Below are 23,537 nucleotides of genomic sequence, written 5' to 3'. Positions count from 1 at the left end.
CGGCCCTGGGACAGTCTCCACTCTGCATCCGGGTTAAAATCCTTTATTCGAAAAGTCCAGAGTAAAAAAAAATGGGGGGGGGACGGCACTGGGTGCCAGGGGCCCCCCTCCTGACTCATGCAAGGCAGTCTTTCTGTATGATTTAGGGGAGTTGAGCTGGCAGCCCACCTTGACCCCCATGCATGTTGGGGGGGGTTATCCCCCCAGGAGGAAACACCCCTTCCAACCCAGCCTGCCCCAGCAGGGCCCCCCCAGCTTGGATGGGGTATGGCCAGCAGCCCCACAGGGGCTGCCCCCACTCTTTGTAAGGCCTTCACTAGCAGGGTCCCAGGGGGGCCACTGGCAGGGTCCAGGGGGACAGCAGGCTTCAGTGGCTTCCAGGGGGTCCCCACATGGGGGCTGTTCAGCCAGACCCTGCCCAATGGCAGGGGAGGGGCAGCTGCAGCAATGGAGATTGCCCCATTGCTGCAGCTGCCCCATACCATGTGGAGCAGGGAATGGGACGGCCGGCTGGCCAGCATGTGGGGCAGAGTTGTGGAGCAGAGGTGTCAGGCACAGAGGTGCCGGCCCGTCAGTCAGTGGGGCAGCGCGGGGGGGGCCAGCCCGCCGACATGTGGGGCAGAGGGGAGGGGCCAGTCGGCGTGTGGGGCAGAGGTGTCAGGATGGGAGGGGCCGGTCCACAGCCTGTGGGGAAGATGGGAGGGGCCGGTCCACAGGTGGGATAGAGCTGTGAGGCAGGGAGGCCAGCGCATGGGGCCGAGCTATGGGGCAGGGAGACCAGCCGTGCCCCTCCGCCTGGGCTATCTCTGCCAATGGAATGTCTGATGCAGCCGCTCGGCCTGGCCCTTCAGTGCCTGGATCTCGCCCTGGATGAAATCCGTCAGCGCCTTGCGCATCTCCATCTGGGGGGAAATGGGGGAAGTCAGGGCTCCCAGACATGCCCACACCCCCCCAGACACACCCACGCTCCGCCCCCCAGACACACACCCCCCACAGATCCTGCCCTGCCTCCAGACATGCCCCCACCCCCAAGACGCTGCCCCCCCAGACTCACCAGGTCTCCCCCTCTCCCTCAGCTGGTCACTGCCCCCCTCCCCATGGGTCACTCCCTGCACCCCACACAAACACAGGGCCCACCCATGGCCTCACCGCTGACTTGTTCTCGGCCTGGAGACGCTCCAGCACCGGCCGGACGGTGAACGGTTTCCCGATGACAACGGTGATCCGCTGGGGCGACGACAGGAGGGTGAGTGGGGACCCTGCTGCCCCCCCGCCCCTTCCCCCCAAACCCACCCTGCAGTGTGTCTGTGTGGGGGTTAACCCCCCAGAGCTGCTGTTTATATAGGACCTACGTTAAATGTGAAGAGCCACCCTCCCATTTCCCGGCCCAGGGCAGGGAGCTCTCAAGCTCTGACCCCCACCTCCCCAACTGGTGTTTATGTAGGGCCTACCCCGTGCAATGGGCAGGGGAAGGGTTCCACTCTGCACCCCACCCCAGCAGGCTGTCCAGTACCCACCTGGCCGACACGGGGCACATATGGAGGGTCATTGGGCAGCACATCGTTCAGACCTGGGTGGGGGAAACATGTTAAAGACATGGGGGGGAACTCCAATTCCCCCCCACAGGTTATCCACCTAACCCAACCCCCCAGCCCCATGCTCCCAGGCCCCACTCCTCCAACTAACTCCTCCCCAGCCCCACATTTCCCATCCCCCCTCCCCCAGCTAACTACCGCCCCCATTCCCATGTTCCCTGTCCCCCCACAGCTAACCATGCCCGCCCCCAGCCCCATGCTCCCAGGCCCCCCTCCAGCTAACCACTGCCCCCCCATCCCACACTTCACGCCCCCTCTCTCCCAGCTAACCACTGCCGGCCCCCCCACAGGTTAGCCACCTAACCTGCCCCCCTCCGGCCCCACACTCCTAGGCCCCCCCTCCCGCAGCTAACCACCACCCCATCCCTACGCTCCCCGGCCCTGGCTAATTACTCCCCAGCCCTGTCTAATCACTGCCCCCCTCCAGCCCCACAGTTAAAGACCCCATTCCCCCAACCAGCCACCTCCCTCCCAGTCCCAGGCTCCCATCTAACCACTGCCCCCAGCTAATGACCCCTCCGCGCCCACTTCACCATGCTCTCTAGCCCCCCCCCCATATGCCCCTGGGCTGACAGGAGATTTGGGGGGCCCGGCACAGCCTCACCGATGTGCCAAAGGGGCAGGATGACGGGGTGCTGCCGGCACTCGGCCAGGAGTCGCCCGATCCCTGGGGGGCAGAGAGAGGAGGAGTTAGAAAGGGAAGCCTCTCACCCTCACCCCCCCCCCCCACGCACTCACCCCACTTGAAGCGCATGAATTCCTGGCTCATGTTCACCTTGCCTGGGAGGGAGAAGAGAGAGGTGGGTTGGGGGACACAAGGAGACCCCCTGTCGACCCCCCCACCCACTGTGGCTGGGCCCCAATTAGGGCTCCTCCACACACATGGTATTCTGCATGCCCGTTGCCACCCCCCGTGCGGCCCACTACCCCCCACACTGTTCTCCCCTGAAATGAGCACGCCCCCAAGGGCCTGTGCCCAGCTCCACCCCCCACGGCCCCTGCCTGGTGTTACCCTCGGGGAAGATGTGCACCCAGTCTCCATGGTTGAGTTTCTCCAGGATGAAATCCATCCCCTTCTGATAGACGCCATCCCCTGCAGGGGCAGTGCCATTAGCCACGGCCAACAGGTCCACCCCAGCTGCCCCTTCTCCCTCCGTTTCCCCCTCAGCCGGTCCCCCCACCCTGCGCCAGCAACTGTGTCCCTCCCAGGCGCTCCCGGCACCCTGCGCCAGCCCCTGCCTCAGCCCCCTCCCCCCCACATTTATCCCCCAGCCTCTTCCCCTCCAACTCCTGCCCCCAGGTGCCTCAGGGTCCCATGTGACCCCAGTCCCCCCAGGGTCCCCCCCAGCCCAGCTGCCCTGCCCATAGCCCCCTTCCCTCCATCCTCCCCACCCGGCCCAGCCCCCTCTCCCACATGTATCTCCCAACTCCCCTGGCCCGGCCCTATGTGCCCCCCAGCCCCGCCCCCCTCACCTCGGCACACAGGGACGCACTGGCCCAGGCTGAAGAAGCGTGAGTGTAATTCTCGGGTGAAGCAGATGTCGGCGGCTGTGGGGGTCCTGAGAGGGGAGCAGATAACACATAAACGGGGGGGGGGGGGGGCACAATCCCCATGCAGCACTGCTGGCCCCTCCCCCACTGGACAGATGACAGCGGGGTGGGGGACCCCTGTAGGCTGGCCTGCCTCGGACCCTCCGGCACAATGTGGACCCCCTGATGTAGTGGGTTAGGGCCCCCGCAGGGGGGTTATGGGGATAATTGATGGGGAGGGGTTCCCCACAAACTCCCCTCATACAGCCCCCACAGACCCTCCCCACTCACCAGCGCATCTTTTTCAGGTTCCAGACATGCCGAAGCTTCAATATACCTGGAAATTGAGGGCAGGGGAGAACAATTACTGGGGGAATCTCAGCCAGGCACCCCCCCAGGGGGGATAACTGATGTGAAGGAGGGGTCTGTTCTCCCCAGGGCCTACTCTGAGGGGAGCAGGAATAACACCGAGAATCAGCCCTCTCCCCCGACAAAAGGGGCTCTGCCCCCACCCCACCCCTAGCATGCAAAATCCCCCTCCCAGCCACACTCTCCAGAGATGGGATTCCCCAGGGCCTACCCCAGAGGTGGGGGTCATCCATGCAGGACTGGTGGTTAGACACGGTGATGAGGGGGGTGCCGGGCTGGCGCCACTCGACCAGATCATACAGAACTTCCTTGTTATGGACCCGCAGCCGGTTCATGTGCCCTGCGGGGGAGGGGGGGCAACTTAGATGTGGGGGGAACAACCAGGGGAGACCCGCGCTGAGTTCCTCCACCCCCCCCGTGGCCTGGGTGATCGGGTCAGTAACTGGTGGGAGGAGAACTATAGGGGGAGAAGGGATGTGCAGGGGAGGTACAGGGGGGTCAGTAGCTGGGGGGACAGAAGCTATATGGGGGGCCCCAGGACCTGGTGGGATTTGAGGAGTACCTCCTGCTAACCAGCCCAGAGGTGGGCAAAGGCCTGGCAAGAGGGGAGCCTGGCGAGAGGGGAGCTGACACCCCACAAGCGAGATGCCGGGGGGGGGGGGGTAACGACCAGGCAACTTGCAACCTGGGGCACCCCAAGAACCATCACAGTGGGGCCACAGACAGGGGGGCTGTAGAGGGAAGGGTGTGGAGATGTCAGTGGCTCATTGGGGGGGCACAGGAGCAGGGCAGTGGAGGGCGGGGGGGGAGTGCATGGGTCAGGCAGGGGCCCGGCACTCACTCGTCCAGAAGCAGCTGTAGGTGCCCACCAGGCCGGTGACCAGGCGGCTGGCCAGGGTCCACGGCAGCCGCGGGGCCGGCGGGAAGGGCCAAGGCACCTCCAGGGGCATCGTCCGGCCCCCCTGCGGGGACACGCCAGGGTCACACTCGGACGGCAGCCTCCTGATCCCTACTGCCCCGCCCCTTCCCCCACATCGAACCCTGCCCCGCCCCCATCGCCCATCCCCCCACATTGAACCCCGCCCCGCCCCCATCGCCCCTTCCCCCACATCGAACCCCGCCCCTCCCCCATCGCCCCGCCCCTTCCCCCACATCGAACCCTGCCCCGCCCCCATCGCCCATCCCCCCACATCGAACCCCGCCCCTCCCCCATCGCCCCTTCCCCCACATCGAACCCCGCCCCTCCCCCATCGCCCCGCCCCTTCCCCCACATCGAACCCCGCCCCTCCCCCATCGCCCATCCCCCCACATCGAACCCCGCCCCTCCCCCATCGCCCCTTCCCCCACATCGAACCCCGCCCCTCCCCCATCGCCCCTTCCCCCACATCGAACCCCGCCCCTCCCCCATCGCCCCTTCCCCCACATCGAACCCTGCCCCTCCCCCATAGCCCCGCCCCTTCCCCCACATCTAACCCTGCCCCTCCCCCATAGCCCCGCCCCTTCCCCCACATCGAACCCCGCCCTTCCCCCATCGCCCGTCCCCCCACATCGAACCCCGCCCCGCCCTCTTCCACGCCCGCCCCCCATTGCCCCCCGTCCCAACCCCCATCTCCCACCTCCCCCGCGGCTGGAAAGCGCCGCGGCCTCCTCCCCGCTGTCGTGAAGGCCGCCGACCACGGGCGGCCCCTCCGGCCGTAAAGCGCGCCCGGTCCGGCCGCAAATGTAGGTGTCGCACAGCGCCGCGAAGAGGCTCGGAGGACTCCGGAGCATACGAGATGCGCTGGGTAGAGCGGCCGACTTCCGGGTTCGGGGCCACAGAGAGCGGCGGCAGGGCCGGCCCCGCCCCGCCGGGACAGACGAGCCGAGGCGGGCCGTGCGGCTAGAGCGGCCGGGGCAGGAGGCAGCATAGAGCAGCAGGAAGGGCTGGCAGGAGCGCCCCCCGTGACGCCTCGCGGGGGGGTCTCAGTCTCCGCCCCCCCAGGCGCGGCAGCGTGACATCAGGGCAGGTCTGATGACGTTATAACCAGACGCCATGACATCATCACCTCCTGCGGTGAGATCGCGGCCACGCACGCCGCCATTGCACCAAAGCTGGTGACGTCACGGTGAGGCGCTGTGACGTCACAGCGAATCGGGTGAGGTCTTGGCCACACGTGATGACATCACGCCGGGGCTGTGACCTCGCGGGGTGACATCGCCCTGGGCCCAGACGTGTGCGATGACCTCACGGCGACCCGTCCGCCCCGGCCAGGCCCTGCGGGGGGCGCTCAGCGGGCGGGGCGTGGCCGGGCACGCGTGTGTGTCAGCGCGCGTGTGACGCGCGTCCCCGGCCACGTCCGCGCGTGTGCGGGTCCACGGGTGCCCGTGCATCTGTGGCTGTTCCCGTTTGCACGGCAGCGCCTGGGGCCCTCAGCTGGCGAGTCCCTACAGGCCTCTCCCGTGGCTACCTGCCGCGGGGCGGGGACCCCGCCACCTCCTCTCCCCTGCGGGGTGGGGCCAGCCTCGCCCAGCGGGGGGTGGGGGGAAGTGAAACCCGGAGGGTGGGGGGGAGTTGGGGCCCATGGGTGGAGCAGCCTGCAGAGCCAGCTTGGGGCACAGGGAGAGCAGGGTAAGGCTGGGCTCCCTGGCTGGGTTGGGGGTCAGATCTGGGTCCCCCCTCGGCTGAGGAGCTATCTGGGGTGGGGGGGGGGAATTTGGTCCTCCTCTGCGGCACTCCCCTTGGGTTGCTGCCCAGGGGTGGGGTATCAAATTGCAAAGCCCCCCCAGCTTCCTGTCCCTGTCCTGGGTCCCCCAGGCTCCCCCTTCCTGTCCCTGCCCCGTGTCCCCCCCCCAGCTTCCTGTCCTTGCCCCGGGTCCCCCAGGCTGCCCCCACCCCCACTGCAGGGGGGGATGATACCGCAGAGTCCTGTGAGTCCCTGACCCGGTGAGGGGGAAGGGGTGGCTGGGGGGGCAGAGAATCAGCGGGGGGGGGAGGGGCTGGTGTTGGATAGACAGGACTGACCAATGGGACCCAGTGTTTTAATTTCCCCCCACGGCTCTGCACACAGGAGGGGAAGGCAGCTCTTGGGCTCACACTGACCTGGGCCGGGGGCAGAGCTATCTGGGGGAGAGGGAAGCAAAGAGGGAGATTTTAGGGGGAGCCTCCGGGGGTGGGAGCATGGGGGCAGGAGCACAGGGGCAGGGCAGGGAGCTCTCTGGAGCGGGGAGCGGGGGGGGGGCAGACGGTTGTGTGGGGCTCTCTGGGGTGGGAGAGGGGGCAGCTCTCTGGGCACGGTGGGAGGGTGTTTGTGATGGACAGAGCCGGATGCAGCCTGTGGCTTTTTTGTTGTTGTTGCTATATTTAGCCCCCATGAAGCCCCGTCTAGATTTAATGCCAGCCCGGGAGTGCCCACCCCCACCCCATTCCATCTGTCTGTCCGCACAACCCTCCACCTGGCTGTGTCCGTCCATCGGTCCCTCTCTTGCAGGGTTTGCCCAGGCCTGCGCTGTTCCCCCCACCATGGGGCTGTCCCCCCACTGCCTCTGCGCCCTGCTGCTGCTTCTGTGCCCGGCCGGTGCCCCCTTCCGGATCTGTGCCTTCAACCTGCAGCGGTTTGCTGGCCCCAAAGCTGCCAAAGTCGCCGTCATGGACACGCTGGTCAAGGTGAGGCAGGTGCTTGGGGATCCAGGGGCGGGGGAACCAGTGGGGGGCACAGGGAGGTTGAGGGGAGCCGCTAGTAAGCACGGGGAGCAGGGGAGACAGGGAGGGACAGAGGAGAGGCAAGAGGTGGTGGTGTGTGATTTGCATATGCAGATATTGCTAATAAGCTCCACCCGCACAGATTATCTCTCGCTGTGACATTGCGGTGCTGCAGGAGGTGATGGATGCCCAGGGGCAGGCCGTGCCCGCACTCATCAGCGCCCTGCACAGGTGGGTTATGTGGGGGCAGGGGCGTAGGTGGGACGGGATGGAGGGTCACCGCTGGGATCCCCCTCACCCTGTTCCCTCCTGCCCCCAGATCCGCAGGCCCCGACTCCTACACAGCCCTGAGCAGCCCACTGCTGGGAGCTGGGAATTACCAGGAGCGCTACGTCTTCGTGTACCGGTGAGTGTGGCTCCAGGGCAATGTGACGCCCTCGGCCTGGCCTGTCACCGACCAAAGGCGCTTAGCTCAGACACGGCACCAGTGAGCTGCCCTTCGACGGGCCACCAGGGCCTGGCCCACAGCGCAGGGACCCAGGGCCTGGGCTGCAGGGACCCAGTTCCTTGTTTCACTGCGTTCAGCTCAGTTCCTGTTCCACGGGCACCCGGGAGGCTGGTCTGGGACTGCGGGCTGGGGGGGGTGCGCAGGCCGGGGGAGCAGAAACACTCTGGTCCCACCACGACCGCTGCGGAACAAAGCCAGGCGCGTCACTTCGCAAGAAGCCATTTTCCTTCCAGCTCCTGCAAGTTTCAGGGCGTTGGGTTCGCTGGCTGAATCAGAGCGGCTGCCCATGCGGTCCAATCCAGCCCCCGCCACACACAGCATGACCAAAGCACAGGTGAAAGGACACGAATCGTCACCCCACGACTTGGAACTGCGGTGCAGCCAACGTCTGCCGTAGAAAAATCGATGAGTAAAATCAACGCGCCAGAGTGGAGGGATCCAGCACACGTGCCCCCACACCCCACCCTGAACCCCCACTCTAAGCCTGCCCCTTACCTGCAGGTCCGGCCGCACCCAGCTCCTTGACTCCTACGTGTACCTGGACAAGAACCCTGCCAGACCAGATGCCTTTGCCCGCGAACCCTTTGTCGGGCGCTTCAGCCTGCCCAGCAAAGGTGAGTGTGTGCCAGGACACCTGGGTTCTGCTGGGAGAGGAGTGGAGTCCGGGGGGAGGGGTTGGGAGGCAGGATGCTTGGGTTCTGCTGGGAGGAGAGTGGGGTTTGGGAGCCAGGACACCTGAGTTCTGCTGGGATCCGGGGGGAGGGGTTGGGAGCCAGGATGCCTGCGTTCTGCTGGGATCCGGGGGGAGGGGTCTGGTGGGAGGGGTTGGGAGCCAGGACGCTTGCGTTCTCTACCCTGTAGTTACTCTTCCTTTCTCTGCGCCCCAGCGCTCCCCACCCTGGTGCTTGTCCCCCAGCACACCGTGCCCAAGAAGGCAGAGACGGAGATCGATGCACTCTACGATGTCTTCCTGGATGTCCAGGCCCGCTGGGGGACGGAGGTGAGGAGGGGGCTGGCCAGGGGGCACAGACAACACTGTGAGAATGGAATCCAGGAGTCCTGGGGCTCCTAGCCACCCCTCCCGAACCCAGATGATGCTGTCTCTTCCCACCCCCAGGACGTCATGTTTCTGGGGGACTTTAATGCCGACTGCGGTTACGTGGCCAAGAAGCGCTGGGGCCAGATCCGGCTGCGGCGCGAGCCCAGCTTCCACTGGCTAATCGGAGACGCTGCCGACACAACTGTGCGGAACAGCACGCACTGCGCCTACGACAGGTGGGACCCAGGCTTCCCTGCGGGGGGGGGTGGTGCTCTGGAGATGCTGGGAGCTGTAATCCCCTTCCCTCTCCCCCCCCGCAGGATCGTGGTGCATGGGGAGCGCTGCCTGGGGCTGGTGGTGCCCGGCTCAGCCCAGCCCTTCGACTTCCCCGGCACATTCGGGCTCACGGAGACCAAGGTAATGCCCCTGTCTGGGGAGGGGGGTGTGTGTCAGAGAAGAGCTGCCAAGATGGCCAAGGTGGGAAAACCTGCCCTGGCATGAGAGATGCCCACTCAACCCGCGCAGTGCAGATCTGGGCGGGGGGGGCGGGCCGCAGGGGAGTTTCTACAGCTGGGCACCGGGGGCGGGGCAGGTCTCTGTGCTGCGAGGAGGGCAGACCTTTGTCTGTCAGCACAAGGCTCACAACTCTCCGGCGTTGTGGCCGGTCTGGGCCGGCAGGTGAGTCAGGCTCAGTCTGCAGCCTAGCCCCCAGCGCTCCCGGCCGGAGGGGAACCGCCTGCAGGGCAGGGCAGCGGCCTGGGAATGCCAGCAGCGCACATAGATACAGAGCCAGGGGATCTCTAGCACACCCCCCACCCCCTGACCCTGTCTCCTCATCCCCGGCCCCAGGCGCTGGAGGTCAGTGACCATTACCCGGTGGAGGTGCAACTGGAACTGAACGCAGCCTCGAGGGGGCGCTGGCCGGCCGGCCCAGCACTGCTGCCCCTGGCTATGCTGCTGGCCGGGCTGGAGGGCTGGGTCTGACCTCCCCACGCAGCGCTGCCGGGCGCATGGATCTTGGGGGACACCAGACCGAGGGGCTGGAGTCTAAACCCACCTGCAGGACTCTCCGATCAGCAGAGGCCTTTACTCAGATGCCTGGATTTCCCCCCCCTACAGAAGATGCAGAAACTGCTCATCTCAGACCTGAAACTCACTGCAGCAAATACAGAACCGGCAGCGTTCCCAGGCGTGAGGCCAGGGGATGTTACCCGATCAGCTGGAGTCCATCCCCCCAGGTCCTGGGCCTGCCTGCCCAGAGCGTTCGGCTGGAGGGGCAGCGGATACGGGTTCAAATGCCACCAGAGGGGGGTGGGTTTTTTTAAAGTGACAGAGCAACTAAACCCCTCCATAAAAACAGTGAGGAGTTTGAGCAAAAGCTTTCGTGGGTAAAAAAACCCCTTCTTCCGCTGCCTGGCTGTTCTTGTGGGTCCAGACTAACAGGCTCCCCCTCGAAGTGAGCCGTAGCTCACGAAAGCTTATGCTCAAATAAATCGGTTAGTCTCTAAGGTGCCACAAGTCCTCCTGTTCTTTTTGTAAACCCCTCCAGGTACTTCCAGACATTTCCTGGTTGCTGTTTAACCTGGGCAGGGCTGTTTGCTAGGTTTGGGGGGGTCCCTGCTGCTGCTTCCCAATGGGGGTGGGGAGCCGGGACAGAAGCGAAGGGCCAACTGTGACTGGTCCATTAACAACGTGGCCCCGGGGGGTGCAGATAGGGGGGCGGCGCGGCAGCCCGTGCCGGCGGGGGGGGGGGGCGCAGATGGGGGGGGCGGCGGCGCGGCAGCCCGTGCCCGGGAAGGGGGGGGCGCAGATGGGGGGGCGGCGGCGCGGCAGCCCGTGCCCGGGGGGGCGCAGATTGGGGGGGGGCGCGGCAGGGCGACACCTGCAGGGAGACAAGACCACTCAGTCCGCGTCCCCCCAGCTAGCCCCTCCCCTCGGACGCCTGGGTCCCAGCACAAACCAGAGCAGGCGCGCCCGGGTCCCGCCATCCCGGACTGAGCCCCGCCCGCGCCTGCCTTTATACCCCGCCCTCCTCCGCCATTGGCCGGCGCCCGGCCCAGGACCCAGCGCCAGCCAATGGGGGGCCTTTGCACGGCTCCCCCTGCGCATGCGCCTCTCGGGCGGAGGCCACAAGGTGGCAGCAGAGAGCGGGCGGGACGGGGCGGGGCTGAGCTAGGGCCGCTCTGTGCCCCGCCCCCTCAAGCCGAGAGGCGGGGCCTGGGCTGGGCCCAGGGACAGAACCTAGGAGTTCGGGCTCCCAGCCCCGCCCCCCGACACCCCAGTGTGGGCCCCGTCCGGCTCCCGCCAGCGCCGCAGCAGGGACCCCGGCTCAGGGACCCTCAAGCAGGGGCTGGCAGCCGCCGGGGACTGACCGACCCTGTTGCACTCTGGCCTCCGCAACATGCAGCGGCAGCGAGTTCCACAGGTTAACCGTGCGGCGCGGGAGGACACACAGCCGCCGGTTTGCTCGAAGCCTGCGCCTGTTCATGCCATGGGCTGAGCCCCCGCGCCCGTGCTACGCAAAGGGATGCAGACCACGTCCCCAGTCACTGTCTGCCCCCCCCTCGTGGCTGTACGGCCCCTAGCCTGCCCCCCCATCTGCCCCCCCACTCGTGGCTGTACAGCCCCCTAGCCTGCCCCCCCATCTGCCCCCCCCACTCGTGGCTGTACAGCCCCCGAGCATGCCCCCCCCCATCTGCCCCCCCACTCGTGGCTGTACAGCCCCCGAGACTGCCCCACCATCCACCCCCCACGGCTGTACGGCCCCCTAGCCTGCCCCCCCACTCATGGCTGTACAGCCCCCGAGCCTGCCCCACCATCCACCCCCCACGGCTGTACGGCCCCCTAGCCTGCCCCCCCCACTCGTGGCTGTACAACCCCCTAGCCTGCCCCCCCATCTGCCCCCCCACTCGTGGCAGTATGGCCCCCTAACCTAGGTCCCCGCCCCAAGTCACTCCTTGTCCTCGCTGACCGGACCCCGCCTTTGGAATCACTCCTGCTGGCAGCTGGCCTATCCCCCTGCTCTCCATCTCTTCCAGCTCTAACCCCTCTCTGTGAGCCGGGCTCCCAGCCCTGCCCACGCACCTGGTTGGTGTCAGCATGGGGATTCCCGTGCACTCAGTGCCAGCTGTCACTGCACCAGCAGGCGACAGTGATTCGGGTGCAGCGTGGCAGGCCCCAGCGGAGCCAGGTGTTGCCCAAACTCAGAACACAGCAATGGGGCTGCCAGCCTAAGGGCAGGACAACCTGGGGGAGCCCGAACCAGGCATGAGAGGATGGACGCGAATCTCTTTCAATTAATTAACACAAGCTGCAGGTGAGTGACAAGCGAGCCCCAGGAGAACCCAGGCATCCGGCCCAGACTGGCAGTTCCCCCAGAGCAGGGCACGGCCTTGGTACAACCCGCCGGGCAAAAGCAGCGTCGTGACACCGGCCGGCCCCAGCTCAGACAGAGCAGGTCCAGTTGGTTCTGGCCTCCAGTGTGACCCCCTGGCCCCCACACTGCAGCCACCTCTGGGGTGGGGCAGGGCTAGATATCTGGGGAGCCCTTGCCTGGGCTTAGATGCAGCCACTTCTGGGGTTGGTGTGGGGGGGCGTTATACGGGGACCCCCCACCATGTGGCATGGAAATATGCCCCCTCTGAGGTGGGGTGCAGGGGCTGGGCATCCATGGATCCCTTACTCGGGCTGAGATGCAGCCTCCTCTGGAGTTGGGGGGTGGAGGCCAGGCATACAGGGGATCCCCCCGCAGCTGGTGCCTAGTTTAACCCTTTGGGGTCTACCTCGCCAACAGGTTTCCTGTCCCTTTCATCCTCAGGGTACAATGAGCGAAGTCCCCGTACCCCACTCACCCCCCAGGCTGGGGTCCTGGAGGGGCATCGGGGGGTGGCAGGGCACCAAATGCAAGTAGGGCTGATGGGGACACCTTGTAGCAGGCAGCTAGCGAGGCCCAGGGCCAATGGGGGCCCACTGGGACCAGGATGGAGGGGGCTGGAGACCCCCAGGCCAGCCAGCTGGCACTGACTCCTCTCCTCACCCCACAAGCCACCTGGGGGCCAGCCAGGGTCTGCCTCCCTCTCTGGCTTGGGGAGGGGTTACTAGTGGTTAGAGCAGGACGCCTGGGTTCTCTCCCTGGCTCTGGGAGGGGAGTGGGGTGGGGTCAGGAGCCAGGACTCCTGTGTTCTCTGTATGGCCCAGCACGAGGGACACTGGCCCAGCCCAGGGTGTTCTCTGCCCTGCACGTGTCAGGCTCAGCCGGACAAAGGGCCCCGTGCCCCAGCTGCTGACTCAGCAGCAAACAAGCAGCCGCGGGCAGGGCCGCCCCAGCCTGGACCCAGACCCACCAGGCCTCGTCCCTGCCTGGCTGCTGCTCCCCCCAGCCCAACAATGCACCCACTGGCCCTGCTGCTGCTCGGGCTACGCCTGGCCGGCGCCGGCTTCAAGATCTGTGCCTTCAACGCACACGGCTTCGGGGAGGCCAAATCGGGCAACACCTGGGTGATGGGCGCACTCGTGCAGGTGCCCACTCAGGGGGTGGGGGGACTGGCTGGACTCAGCCCAGGGGGCGGGCACTGGGGGAGACCAGACAGTGCCAGCTCCCCACACTGAGCAGGCGTCTCTTTGCAGATCCTGGCACGCTGTGACATCGCTGCCGTGCAGGAGGTCCGGGACGTGAAGGGTGACGCCATGCAGGCCCTGCTGCGGGAGCTGAACAGGTACTGGGCCAGCCAGGCCCCTGGGTCCCCCCCCCCACCCCAGCGCTGGGGGGGTCTCTGGGAACCAGGACTCCTGGGTCCACCCAGGAGAGGGAGGCGTGAGCACGCTGATGTTCCCCACTCTCCCCGGGGCAGGTACGATCCATCCCACAGCTACGCCCAGCTGGGCAGCCGGAGACTTGGCCGCGGGACCTACAAGGAGCAGATCGTCTTCCTGTATCGGTAACTCCCCCTCCCCACCCCCCGGCAGGCCTGTGTCCCCCCCCGAGCCAGCCAGTCCCCACGGTGGGGCCAGATCAGAGCTGGTGCCCTCTAGCGCAGTGGTTCTCAAACTTTTGTCCTGGTGACGCCTTTCACACAGCAAGCCTCTAAGTGCGACCCCTGCCCCAAATATATAAAAAAAGTGTGTTTAATTTAGAACACCATTAAAAATGCTGCAGACAAAGCGGGGTTTGGGGTGGAAGCTGACAGCTCACGACCCCCAGGTAATAACCTTGCAACCCCCTGAAGGGTCCCTACCACCAGTCTGAGAACCCCTGCCCTAGGGGGAAAGCCCTGTGCCTCATTCCCCACCCTGGGGCAGCCCTGACCCTGTTGTGCTCTCCCGCAGGGCGGACCTGGTGACAGTCACGGATTGGTACCAGTTTGGGGAGGCTGGAGACTTTGCCCGGGGGCCCTTTGCCGCCCGCTTCCATGTGCCTAGCACAGGTGGGTCCCCTCCCCGTGCCCCCCCCCACACCATCCACCTCTTCCTCCCCCAATCCCTCTGCAGCTTTGTGATGCCCCATGGGGGGGGAGGAGAGGAGGAGGGAAGAGCTGGGGCATCAGGTATCCCCCACTAACATCCCCCCACAGCCATCAAGGACTTTGTGCTGCTCTCACATCATGTCAGCCCCCGGGATGCGCCCCATGAGATCGATCAGCTCCACCGGGTCTGCCAGGAACTGAGCCAGCGCTGGGGAACTCAGGTATGGGGGAACCCATGGGACCCAGGCAGCTGGGAGGGAAGGAGAAAGAGAATGGAGGTGGGGGGACAGCACCATGGGGAGCCAGGCATCCGGGACAGTTCCACCGCAGCTCCCATACGCTGGGGGTGAAGGGGAACAGGACCCAGGTGACCGGATTCCCATCTTGCTCTCTCCCCCCCAGAACGTGATGGTGCTGGGGGACTTAAATGCAGGGGGGGCCTATGTCCCCCACAATGCCTGGGGGTCCATCCGGCTGCGCTGGGATCCCCGCTTCCACTGGCTGATCGGGGATGGCGTCAATACCACAGTGCGAGCCCGGACCCACTGCGCCTACGACAGGTACTAGGGTAGCCTGGGGGGACCAGCATGGGGATGGGGGGGGGACTGGCTCCCCACAGCAGGTGGGGGTCCCCACATAGCAGGGAGAACTGGGGGAGCAGAGAGCCCCTGGCAAAGGTGATCAGTTAACCTCTGGGGGAAAGGAGCACGGGTTGGGGAGAGGCTGCCTCTCTCCACACTGCAGCCCCCAACCTTGGGATTGCTCTGGCACTGGTGCAGGCCAGAGGGAAGGGGCAGGTTAAGGGACAGCTCCCCCCTCACCCCCTCTCTGCCCCCCAGGATCGTGGTCCAGGGGGATGAGCTGCTCAGAGCTGTGGTGCCTGGCTCAGCCAAACCCTACAACTTCGCCAGGAGCCTGGGGCTGTCGGAGGAGGAGGTGAGAGGGGACCCTGGCATCAGGGAATGACACCCCTACCAGCCCTGGGCACAAGGGGGGAGGAAGGGAGCAGAGACAGGGACCCTCACCAGGAGGGAGGGAGGACAGAGGTGTCACTCGCCCTCAGATAGCATCCAGAACCGAGACATAAGTGGGTAGGCCCACAACTCCTAGGAGGGGAGTGGGTTACAGGCCAGGGAAGAATGGGACCAAGGACTCCTGGGTTCTCTCCCTGGCTCTGGGAGGGGAGCGGGGTCTGGTGAGTTAGAGCAGCAGGGGCTGGGAATGAGGGCTCATGGGTTCTCTTCTAGTTTGGGGAGGGCAGAGGGGTGCGCACCCCTTAACCCCCCAGCAATTTAACACTCCCCCTCACAGGCCCTTCAGATCAGCGACCATTACCCCGTGGAGGTGAACTTGTATCTGGCCGGGCAGGCATCGCGGGAGCTGTGAGCAGGGGGCAGCCCACAGGGCAAGGACCTGCCTCCATCCCCATCCAGCAGGGGGCTCAAGCTGTCCCACAGCAGCCCCCAAGCCGCAGCACCAGAGTTGAGTTACTCAGGGCCCTGCCCTGCCTCCCCCCAGCCAGGCATTCACCGCCCCCGCTGCAGCTCATCCTGCCCCATGCTGCCCCCAAAAGAAGGGGGAGGGCTGTGGCTCTGGGATCCCCCCCAGCTGTGCCCCGCAGCACACACAGGTGGGCATTAGAGGCCAATGCTTTTATTCCTGCTGGGGGGCCCCCAGGATGGGGGGCAGCCGGGGGCTCAGGCAGCATGCAGGGCCCGCCACTTGTCCAGGGGCCCCCGGCTGGGGATGTACTTCACACCACAACCATCTGGCAGCAGCCGCTTCTCGGCCACCATGTCCTCGAACTCGTCCGCGTTGAACTTGGTAAAGCCCCATTTCTTGGAGATGTGGATCTGGGGGGGCAGGGACAGTGGTTAGCGGGGGTGCTAGCTACACAGGAGGTCTCCCACGGACACTGGCTGTGTCCCCACAGTCCCTTGGGTGTCACCCCCCACACCTCCAATGCCCATGTCCCCACGGTCCCTTAGGGCACTCCGTACAGGGCACGGAGCACGTACACAACCAGGGGGGGTGCTGTGCGCAGCCATTGCACACCGGGCCCCCACGGCAGGCGGGCCAGTCGGCTTAACTGGCTGCAGGGCGGCCCCAGAGGGGACAGGCCCCAGGCCCCCACCAAACCAGCCAGTCCCTGCCCTGGAACTGGTTGGGAGCCAGCAGCCCCCAAAGAGCCCCACCATGATTGGGGGGAGCCCCCCCACCCAGAACCACCCCCGTTACCTTCTGGCGCCCGGGGAACTTGAACTTGGCCCTGCGCAGGGCCTCCACCACATGCTCCTTGTTCTGGGCCTTGGTGCGGATGGACATGATGACCTGGCCGATGTGCACCCGAGCTACAGTGCCCTGGGGCTTGCCGAAGGCGCCGCGCATTCCCGTCTGCAGCCTGCCAGGACCCATGGGGCATGAGCTTGGGGGGGGAGGAGGCACGGCCAAAGGGCCCTGCGCCCACATCCCCTACCCCTACAAATGCCCCCCACATGCCCCACCCTCAGTCACACCCCCCCCAAACACCCCCTGAGCACGAAGAGAATCATCCCCACACTCCTCCAAACATGTCCCCTTAGGTCACTGCCCCCCCCCATTCCTACAGTCCCTTAGGGTGTCACCCCCCACATCCACTGCCCCCCACCCCTCCCAAACGCCCCTTGAGTCTATGTCCCCGCGGTCCCTTAAGGTGCTCCATACAGGGCACGGAGCACGTACACAACCAGGGGGGGTGCTGTGTGCAGCCATTGCACACCGGGCCCCCACGGCAGGCGGGCCGGTCGGCTTAGTGGGCTGCGAGGACCCCTCCCTGCCCCTCACGTTCCCCCCACCTGTCGGCACCAGCGCAGGACAACATCTTGTTGATGCGGATGACATGGAAGGGGTGCAAGCGCACGCGGATGTGGAACCCATCCTTCCCACAGCTCTTCACCATGTACTTGTTGGCACAGATCCGGGCGGCCTCCAGCGCTGGGGGGGGACGACAGAGTGAACTCAGGAGGGGAACAAGAGGGCCCCCAACCAGCAGCCCCTCAGCTGGGATCTTCCTGGCAGGTTTATTGACCCCACCCCTCTCTTTCCACCCCCTGGACAAGCACCGCCCCCGAACAAGCCCCCACCTCCCAGACAAGGCCCCAGCCGCCCCCTCACCTTCAGAGGAGAGCTGCTCATATTCATCGGACACCATGTGGCCACAAAGGGGGAACTCGTCCACCTTGGCCTTCTTCCGGCCCAGGTCGAAGATGCGGATCTTGGCATCTGGGGGGTGGGGGAGATAGGTGAGAAGGGGACCCCCTATGAGCCAGAGCAGGCCCTGGGGTCTCATCCTCAGGTGTTCCTGGACCAGGCAGGGCCCCTTCCCCGGGGTGTCCAAGCTGGCAGAGACCCCCCCAAACCCACAGGAAGGAGGCCTGGCAGAACCCCCAGGTCTTTACTAATAGCATGACATCATTTCCTGAGGGCCCCACACAACCCCCTCCCCCCCCACGGCCCCCAGGCCCGGCCCTGTCTCCCCCCCGCCCCCGTGGGCCCAGCAACACGCGGGGGGAGACTCACCGGGGACGCCCCTGCAGAAGCGGGACTTGGGGTAGGGCTTGTTCTTGCAGTACCGGTAGCTGGGGAGGGAGAGGACGGTGAGACGGGGCCCCCCCCCCGCGGGACACCCCCCCTCGCGGGACACCCCCCCACACACACCCCGGGCCCCCCCCTCGCGGGACACCCCCCCACACACACCCCGGGCCCCCCCCTCGCGGGACACCCCCCCACACACACCCCGGGCCCCCCCCTCGCGGGACACCCCCCCACACACACCCCGGGCCCCCCCCTCGCGGGACACCCCCCCACACACACCCCGGGCCCCCCCCTCGCGGGACACCCCCACACACACACCCCGGGCCCCCCCCTCGCGGGACACCCCCCCACACACACCCCGGGCCCCCCCCTCGCGGGACACCCCCCCACACACACCCCGGCTCCCCCCCAGCCCCCCCACTCACCAGCGCGCGGGGCGGCGGCCCATGGCGGCTCCGGGGCAGGGTCTAGAGAGACGCAGAGACCGGATCAGAGACGGCGGGGGGAGGGGGCTGGGGTCGCGCCGCAAGGGGGTGTCGGGGGGGCAGTGTCGGGGCCGCGCCGCGGGGAATTGTGGGTCCCACCCGCGGGTCCCTCCCAGGACTCCCAGCCCGGACACGCGCTCACCTCGCCGTGCGGCAAAGAGAAGGGAGCCACGCATGCGCGCAGCTTTTGTACTCCGGCCCCGACCGCCGCTCTAGCCCTGCTTCCGGCGTAGAGCGGCGGCGCCGGCCAATGGCGGCGGGCGCTCGCCCTCCAGCGCATGCGCTGTCTTGCCCAGCCCGCCGCTCCGCTCCAGCAGTGGCTTCCGGCGTAGAGAGGGAAACGCATGCGCATCGCGGACACCAGGCCTTCTCGCGCGTGTTGCGCACGCGCGCTGTTTCCATCCCGCCGCCATTTTAGAGACCTAGGCGGTGGACCTACGGTTGCTGCGCATGCGTATTGAGGACGAGGCGTGTCCATCGAGGTGCCTCCCGCCCGTCCTCTACGCCCCGCCCATCTGCCCTGTTATGTAAACATCTCGCCGCTGATTGGACATGGGGGCGGGGCCCGCGTGGGACGGGCCCTGCGTCCGGCTGTCCGGAGGCAGGGGAGGCGCGCGGGCCCCGGCCAGTCAGCGCGCGCTGCCCGGGGCTGCACGCCGTGCAGTTTGCATACAATTGCATTGTGCGGCTAATTTGCATCTCGAGCTAAGATGCATATTTTGTGGCGTTGCCGGGGCCGGTTTGGGCCCCACCCACTGCGTCATTGCCGCTAATTTGCATGTGGACAATCGGCCTCATTTGCATAGTGGGATCCGAGCTCGTTTAACCTGTAACTGGTGGCACCGCCGGGCCTCGCCTCATTTGCATGTGTAATTAATTCACCCCGATTAACACTTGGTCTGGTTGCACCTTATCGGCATATCTGAATATTTGCATATTCGCAACCCCGCCCCAGGGGCCGCCTGGTGGGGCCCCAGCTCAGCCCCCCCCCCGGGCAGTGGGGCTGGGTCTGTGTGGGGGAGGCGCCCCTCATGCAGGGCCCCTAGACCTGGTCGCCCCCCCCATTGCGGCCCCACCGGCGCCCGAAGGGACCCCTGGGGGCCGGGCCTGGGGGCGGGACCCGGGACCCTGGCGCTGCCCGGGGGGCATGACAGTGACGCTGGGGGAGACCTGGCGGGAGACCGGGGCGGGACAGGACCACAAAGGCATCCGGGGCCAGATGGGCCCGTGGCCATGAGCCCGCGCCCCACAGCGCCCGCCAGGCTCTGGGGCCAGGCTGCGGCCTGCTGGAGCGGGCGGGGGGCGGGTACAAACCTGCCCCACCTGCCCCGCTCCACGAGCAGCTCAGAGGCACGTGGGCAGGCCGAGGCCTCCTGGGGCTGGGCAGACACGGGGGGTGTGTGGTGTGGGGCGGGGGGAGGGAGGGACACGGGGTGTAGGGGGACTTGGGGGGACACATGGTGTGTGTGTGGTGTGGGGCGGGGGGAGGGAGGGACACGGGATGTAGGGGGACTTGGGGGGACACGGGGTGTGTGTGTGGTGTGGGGCGGGGGGAGGGAGGGACATGGGGTATAGGGGGACTTGGGGGGACATGGGGTGTGTGTGTGGTGTGGGGCGGGGGGAGGGAGGGACACAGGATGTAGGGGGACTTGGGGGGATACATGTTCTGTGTGTGGTGTGGGGCGGGGGGAGGGAGGGACACAGGGTGTAGGGGGACTTGGGGGGATACATGGTCTGTGTGTGGTGTGGGGCTGGGGGAGGGAGGGACACAGGGTGTGTGTGTGGTGTGGGGCGGGGGGAGGGAGGGACACGGGGTGTAGGGGGATTTGGGGGGACACATGGTCTGTGTGTGGTGTGGGGCGGGGGGAGGGAGGGACACGGGGTGTAGGGGGATTTGGGGGGACACGGGGTGTGTGTGTGGTGTGGGGCGGGGGGAGGGAGGGACACGGGGTGTAGGGGGATTTGGGGGGACACGGGGTGTGTGTGTGGTGTGGGGCGGGGGGAGGGAGGGACACGGGGTGTAGGGGGATTTGGGGGGACACATGGTCTGTGTGTGGTGTGGGGCGGGGGGAGGGAGGGACACGGGGTGTAGGGGGATTTGGGGGGACACGGGGTGTGTGTGTGGTGTGGGGCGGGGGAAGGGAGGGACACGGGGTGTAGGGAGACTTGGGGGGAACCGGGGGGGAATATCACAAAACTCCCGGGCCTGGACTGGCAACTGCCGCCCTCTCAGAAGCCAGCCGCAGACAGACCCCACCCCACACTTGTGCCCGGGCGGTCTGACCTCGCCCCACTCGAGCCCTCAGAACCAGGGCCCGGGCGGCCGGGGCCCCCCACTGCTGCGGCCGAACCGGGGCCATCAGGGACGTGGGATCTTTCAGCCACCGGCAGCTTCCCCCGCCCCCGTCTCAGCGCCCCCACCTGGAACAGGGCCCCCCCAGGGTCTCAGCGCCCCCAGATGGAGCGGGCCCCCACCCCAGGCTCTCAGTGCCCCCAGCCGGAGCGGGGCCCCCCCCCCCAGGCTCTCAGTGCCCCCAGCCGGAGCAGCCCCTGGGCCTGGGCCGAGGGCTCGCTCTTCCTGCATGTTCCCTTTGCTGCCCGTGCCTGCTGGCCCGACTCCCGAGGGACGAGCGCTGGCACCCGGCGTCACGGCGAGGCTGCTGCAACCTGGGCTGGCTCACGGGCCAAACCCCACGCCCCCCGGAGCTGGGTGCCGGCTGCCCCAATCCCCTGGCTGCAGCCTTTCCCTGCCCCCCGCCCCGTAGTTCTCCCACGTGGGCAGCTCCAAGCGCTGCCCCGAAGGGCCCCACGCCGGTGGGAGTTTGTCAGCTCTCAGCGCCCAGGGGCTGGGCCCGGGGGCTCCTGCCGTGTGACAGACGATGCTCAGCCCCTGCGCCGCCCCGCAGAGCCCGGCAGCCGGGGACCTGCGGGAACCGGGGCCGCTAATGCCGGCCCGTCACTGAATGCCCGGCCCAGCCAAGCCTCGGCCGATTCTCGACCCCCCCGTCGCTGCAGCAGGAGGAGCTGGCTCGTCTGCAATGCAGCTGTGTCTGGGGCAGAGCCGGGGCGGTGGGGAAGGGGCCACCAGCCCCCGCCTCCCAGGTCAGCTGGGTGCATCGTCCCCACGCGCCAGGGCTGGGGGATATGAGCCCCACCGAGCCCCCGCAGGTCTCCGGGGGGCGGGGGGGGAGAGAGAAAGATGACACAGTAGGGCCCAGCAGGCCGGGCAGGGGCAGGGGCAGGGGCAGGGGCAGGGGCAGGGGCAGGGGCAGGGGCCAGTTCCCCTGCAACCGGTGCAATCCCCACCCGCGCCAGCAGGTGTCTCTGCTGCACAAGCCAAAGGCTGGGACAAAAATACAGCCGCCCTCAGGGGCTGCGGGTCGGGAGTGAGGGGCACCGGCAGGGCTGGGGGGTGGCCCAGGGCTGGGGGGGGCAGGGGCTGCAGGTCGGGAGTGAGGGGCATCGGCAGAGCCGGGGGGTGGCCCAGGGCTGGGGGGGGCAGGGGCTGCAGGTCGGGAGTGGAGGGCACCGGCAGGGCTGGGGGGTGGCCCAGGGCTGGGGGGGGCAGGGGCTGCGGGTCGGGAGTGGGGGGCACCGGCAGAGCCGGGGGGTGGCCCAGGACTGGGGGGGGCAGGGGCTGCGGGTCGGGAGTGAGGGGCACCGGCAGGGCTGGGGGGTGGCTCAGGGCTGGGGGGGGGCAGGAGCTGCGGGTCAGGAGGGCACTGGCAGAGCTGGGGTGGGGGGGCAGGTCTGGGCTAGCAGGGGCTGCGGGTCGGGAGTGAGGGGCACCGGCAGCCTGGGGAGCCCAGGTCTGGGCTAGCAGGGGCTGCAGGTCGGGAGTGAGGGGCACCGGCAGGGCTGGGGGGTGGCCCAGGGCTGGGGGGGGCAGGAGCTGCGGGTCAGGAGGGCACCGGCAGAGCCGGGGGGGTGGGGGGTGGGCAGAGCTGGGGTAGCAGGGGCTGCGGGTCAGGAGGGCACCGGCAGGGCTGGGGGGTGGCCCAGGGCTGGGGTAGCAGGGGCTGCGGGTCAGGAGTGAGGGGCACCGGCATACCCGGGGGGGGGGCAGAGCTGGGGTAGCAGGGGCTGCGGGTCAGGAGGGCACCGGCAGACCCGGGGGGGGGGGGGGCAGAGCTGGGGTAGCAGGGGCTGCGGGTCGGGAGTGAGGGGCACTAAGGGGGGGTCTGCGCTGGGAGTGGCTCACGTTGGCAGGGGGGCGCATAGCCCAGGATCGATGCCCAAACAAGGCAACACGCAAGGCCTGGTGCGGCGGGGGAGGAAGGGAGCAGAGGCCTCATCCATCACCGGCCCCGCTGGCAGCCAGCCCAGCCCCGGCCCACGGAGCCCTAATTGCAGAGTAGCGAAATCCAGAGCCTGGAGATGTGGGAAGGAAGCCAGGGGAAGCTGAGCCCGCGCCAACCACCCCAGGGTCAGAGCGGCGGCTGCTGCTTCCCTGAGAGCTGGGAACGCACAGCAGGGGCCGCGGGTCGGGAGTGAGGGGCACGGGCTGGGCTCAGGGCTGGGCTGGCAGGGGCCACGGGTCGGGAGCGAGGGGCACGGGCTGGGCCGGGGGCAGAACTAGATCCCTGGGGCAGGCCCAGCCTCGCTCTGCCCCACCCCAGCTCCTGCCGACGCCTTGCCCCACCCAGGGCCCTGGAGGAAGTGGCCTGGCGTGTGGCTGCCAGCTTCGCGTGCCATGTGCTGCCGGGACATGCAGCCCTGCCTGGGCAGCAGCTCTGAGCCTGGGGGGTTGGTGCCAGTTCGGGGGTGGGGGCTGCAGTACTTCTGGGCCTGTGTGGGCAGGGGCAGGGCAGGCCCAAAGAAGGAGCTGGCCAGCTGCAGGGGAAAGAAGGAGCTGCCCCCAGGGCCAGCCTGCCCCCTAGTCTCTCTGCTGTGCCCCTCATCTGTGGGGCCCTGCCCTGTCTGTCTATCTGCCTGCCCCTGGCAACCCCCTGTGCTCCGAGCCCTGACTTGCGGTTTCCTCTGGGCGGAGGTGGCAGCCGCTCTGCGCCAGCAGCCGGGGAAGGGCTATTTCTGGAGCCTGTGGGGAGGGTGGCGCAAGCTGGCGGCTGCTGGGATCCGTGCGGGAGCCTGGGCGGGGTGCGGCTGAGAACAGCCTGCTGGGGCCAGGCCGGTGCAGTGCTAGGTGCCCCCAAACCTCCCACCCGCGGGGGCAGCAGGGAACAGGGCCAAGTCTGAGCAGGATGCCAGCAGCCAGGGGTCTGTGGGACTCCCTGCCACTGGATGGGGAAGCCTCATTCCTTTGCAGGAGGATCTATGCCCCAAGTTGGGGGGGGCAG

The 23,537-nt window shown here is 67.5% G+C and overlaps 4 protein-coding genes and 2 non-coding genes across 7 annotated transcripts; 2 read left to right on the top strand and 4 right to left on the bottom strand.

Moving 5' to 3' along the window:
- Positions 1-67: 67 nt before the first annotated feature.
- TAFAZZIN (tafazzin, phospholipid-lysophospholipid transacylase) lies at positions 68-5,262 on the bottom strand. Of its 2 annotated transcripts, XM_074937883.1 has the most exons (11): positions 5,111-5,262; positions 4,336-4,456; positions 3,706-3,834; positions 3,417-3,462; positions 3,069-3,154; positions 2,608-2,688; positions 2,334-2,375; positions 2,200-2,262; positions 1,518-1,570; positions 1,150-1,227; positions 69-902 (listed from the first exon to the last, which is right to left on the bottom strand). In XM_074937883.1, exons 2-11 carry the CDS (start codon positions 4,442-4,444, stop codon positions 801-803), a joined length of 789 nt encoding a protein of 262 aa, XP_074793984.1. In that variant the 5' UTR covers positions 4,445-4,456; positions 5,111-5,262; the 3' UTR covers positions 69-800. The 2 variants fall into 2 exon arrangements, with proteins under 2 accessions (XP_074793985.1, XP_074793984.1); XM_074937884.1 differs by lacking the exon at positions 3,706-3,834 and having other exon boundaries at positions 68-902.
- Positions 5,263-5,345: 83 nt separating this feature from the next.
- LOC141976747 (deoxyribonuclease-1-like 1) lies at positions 5,346-10,202 on the top strand. The gene is made up of 9 exons (XM_074937885.1): positions 5,346-5,599; positions 6,962-7,137; positions 7,316-7,404; positions 7,493-7,579; positions 8,183-8,295; positions 8,569-8,681; positions 8,799-8,956; positions 9,041-9,137; positions 9,570-10,202. Exons 2-9 carry the CDS (start codon positions 6,994-6,996, stop codon positions 9,702-9,704), a joined length of 936 nt encoding a protein of 311 aa, XP_074793986.1. The 5' UTR covers positions 5,346-5,599; positions 6,962-6,993; the 3' UTR covers positions 9,705-10,202.
- Positions 10,203-13,106: 2,904 nt separating this feature from the next.
- Positions 13,107-15,744, top strand: LOC141976476 (deoxyribonuclease-1-like 1). The gene is made up of 8 exons (XM_074937468.1): positions 13,107-13,238; positions 13,347-13,435; positions 13,571-13,657; positions 14,046-14,143; positions 14,291-14,403; positions 14,585-14,742; positions 15,022-15,118; positions 15,494-15,744. The coding sequence occupies exons 1-8, from the start codon at positions 13,107-13,109 to the stop codon at positions 15,566-15,568; spliced, it is 849 nt and encodes a 282-aa protein (XP_074793569.1). The 3' UTR covers positions 15,569-15,744.
- Positions 15,745-15,815: 71 nt separating this feature from the next.
- RPL10 (ribosomal protein L10) lies at positions 15,816-18,437 on the bottom strand. Its single transcript, XM_074937886.1, has 7 exons — positions 18,383-18,437; positions 18,181-18,222; positions 17,741-17,799; positions 17,336-17,443; positions 17,017-17,155; positions 16,421-16,583; positions 15,816-16,035 (listed from the first exon to the last, which is right to left on the bottom strand). The coding sequence occupies exons 2-7, from the start codon at positions 18,201-18,203 to the stop codon at positions 15,880-15,882; spliced, it is 648 nt and encodes a 215-aa protein (XP_074793987.1). The 5' UTR covers positions 18,204-18,222; positions 18,383-18,437; the 3' UTR covers positions 15,816-15,879.
- Positions 16,149-16,281, bottom strand: LOC141976922 (small nucleolar RNA SNORA70). Its single transcript, XR_012636162.1, has one exon. It is a non-coding gene; the product is annotated as a small nucleolar RNA SNORA70 (small nucleolar RNA).
- Positions 16,852-16,984, bottom strand: LOC141976914 (small nucleolar RNA SNORA70). Its single transcript, XR_012636154.1, has one exon. It is a non-coding gene; the product is annotated as a small nucleolar RNA SNORA70 (small nucleolar RNA).
- Positions 18,438-23,537: the final 5,100 nt, after the last annotated feature.

Source organism: Natator depressus, chromosome 23 (genome assembly GCF_965152275.1).
Source record: "Natator depressus isolate rNatDep1 chromosome 23, rNatDep2.hap1, whole genome shotgun sequence".
NCBI classification, from domain to species: Eukaryota; Metazoa; Chordata; order Testudines; family Cheloniidae; genus Natator; species Natator depressus.
This window is presented reverse-complemented; position numbering and strand designations above follow the sequence as displayed.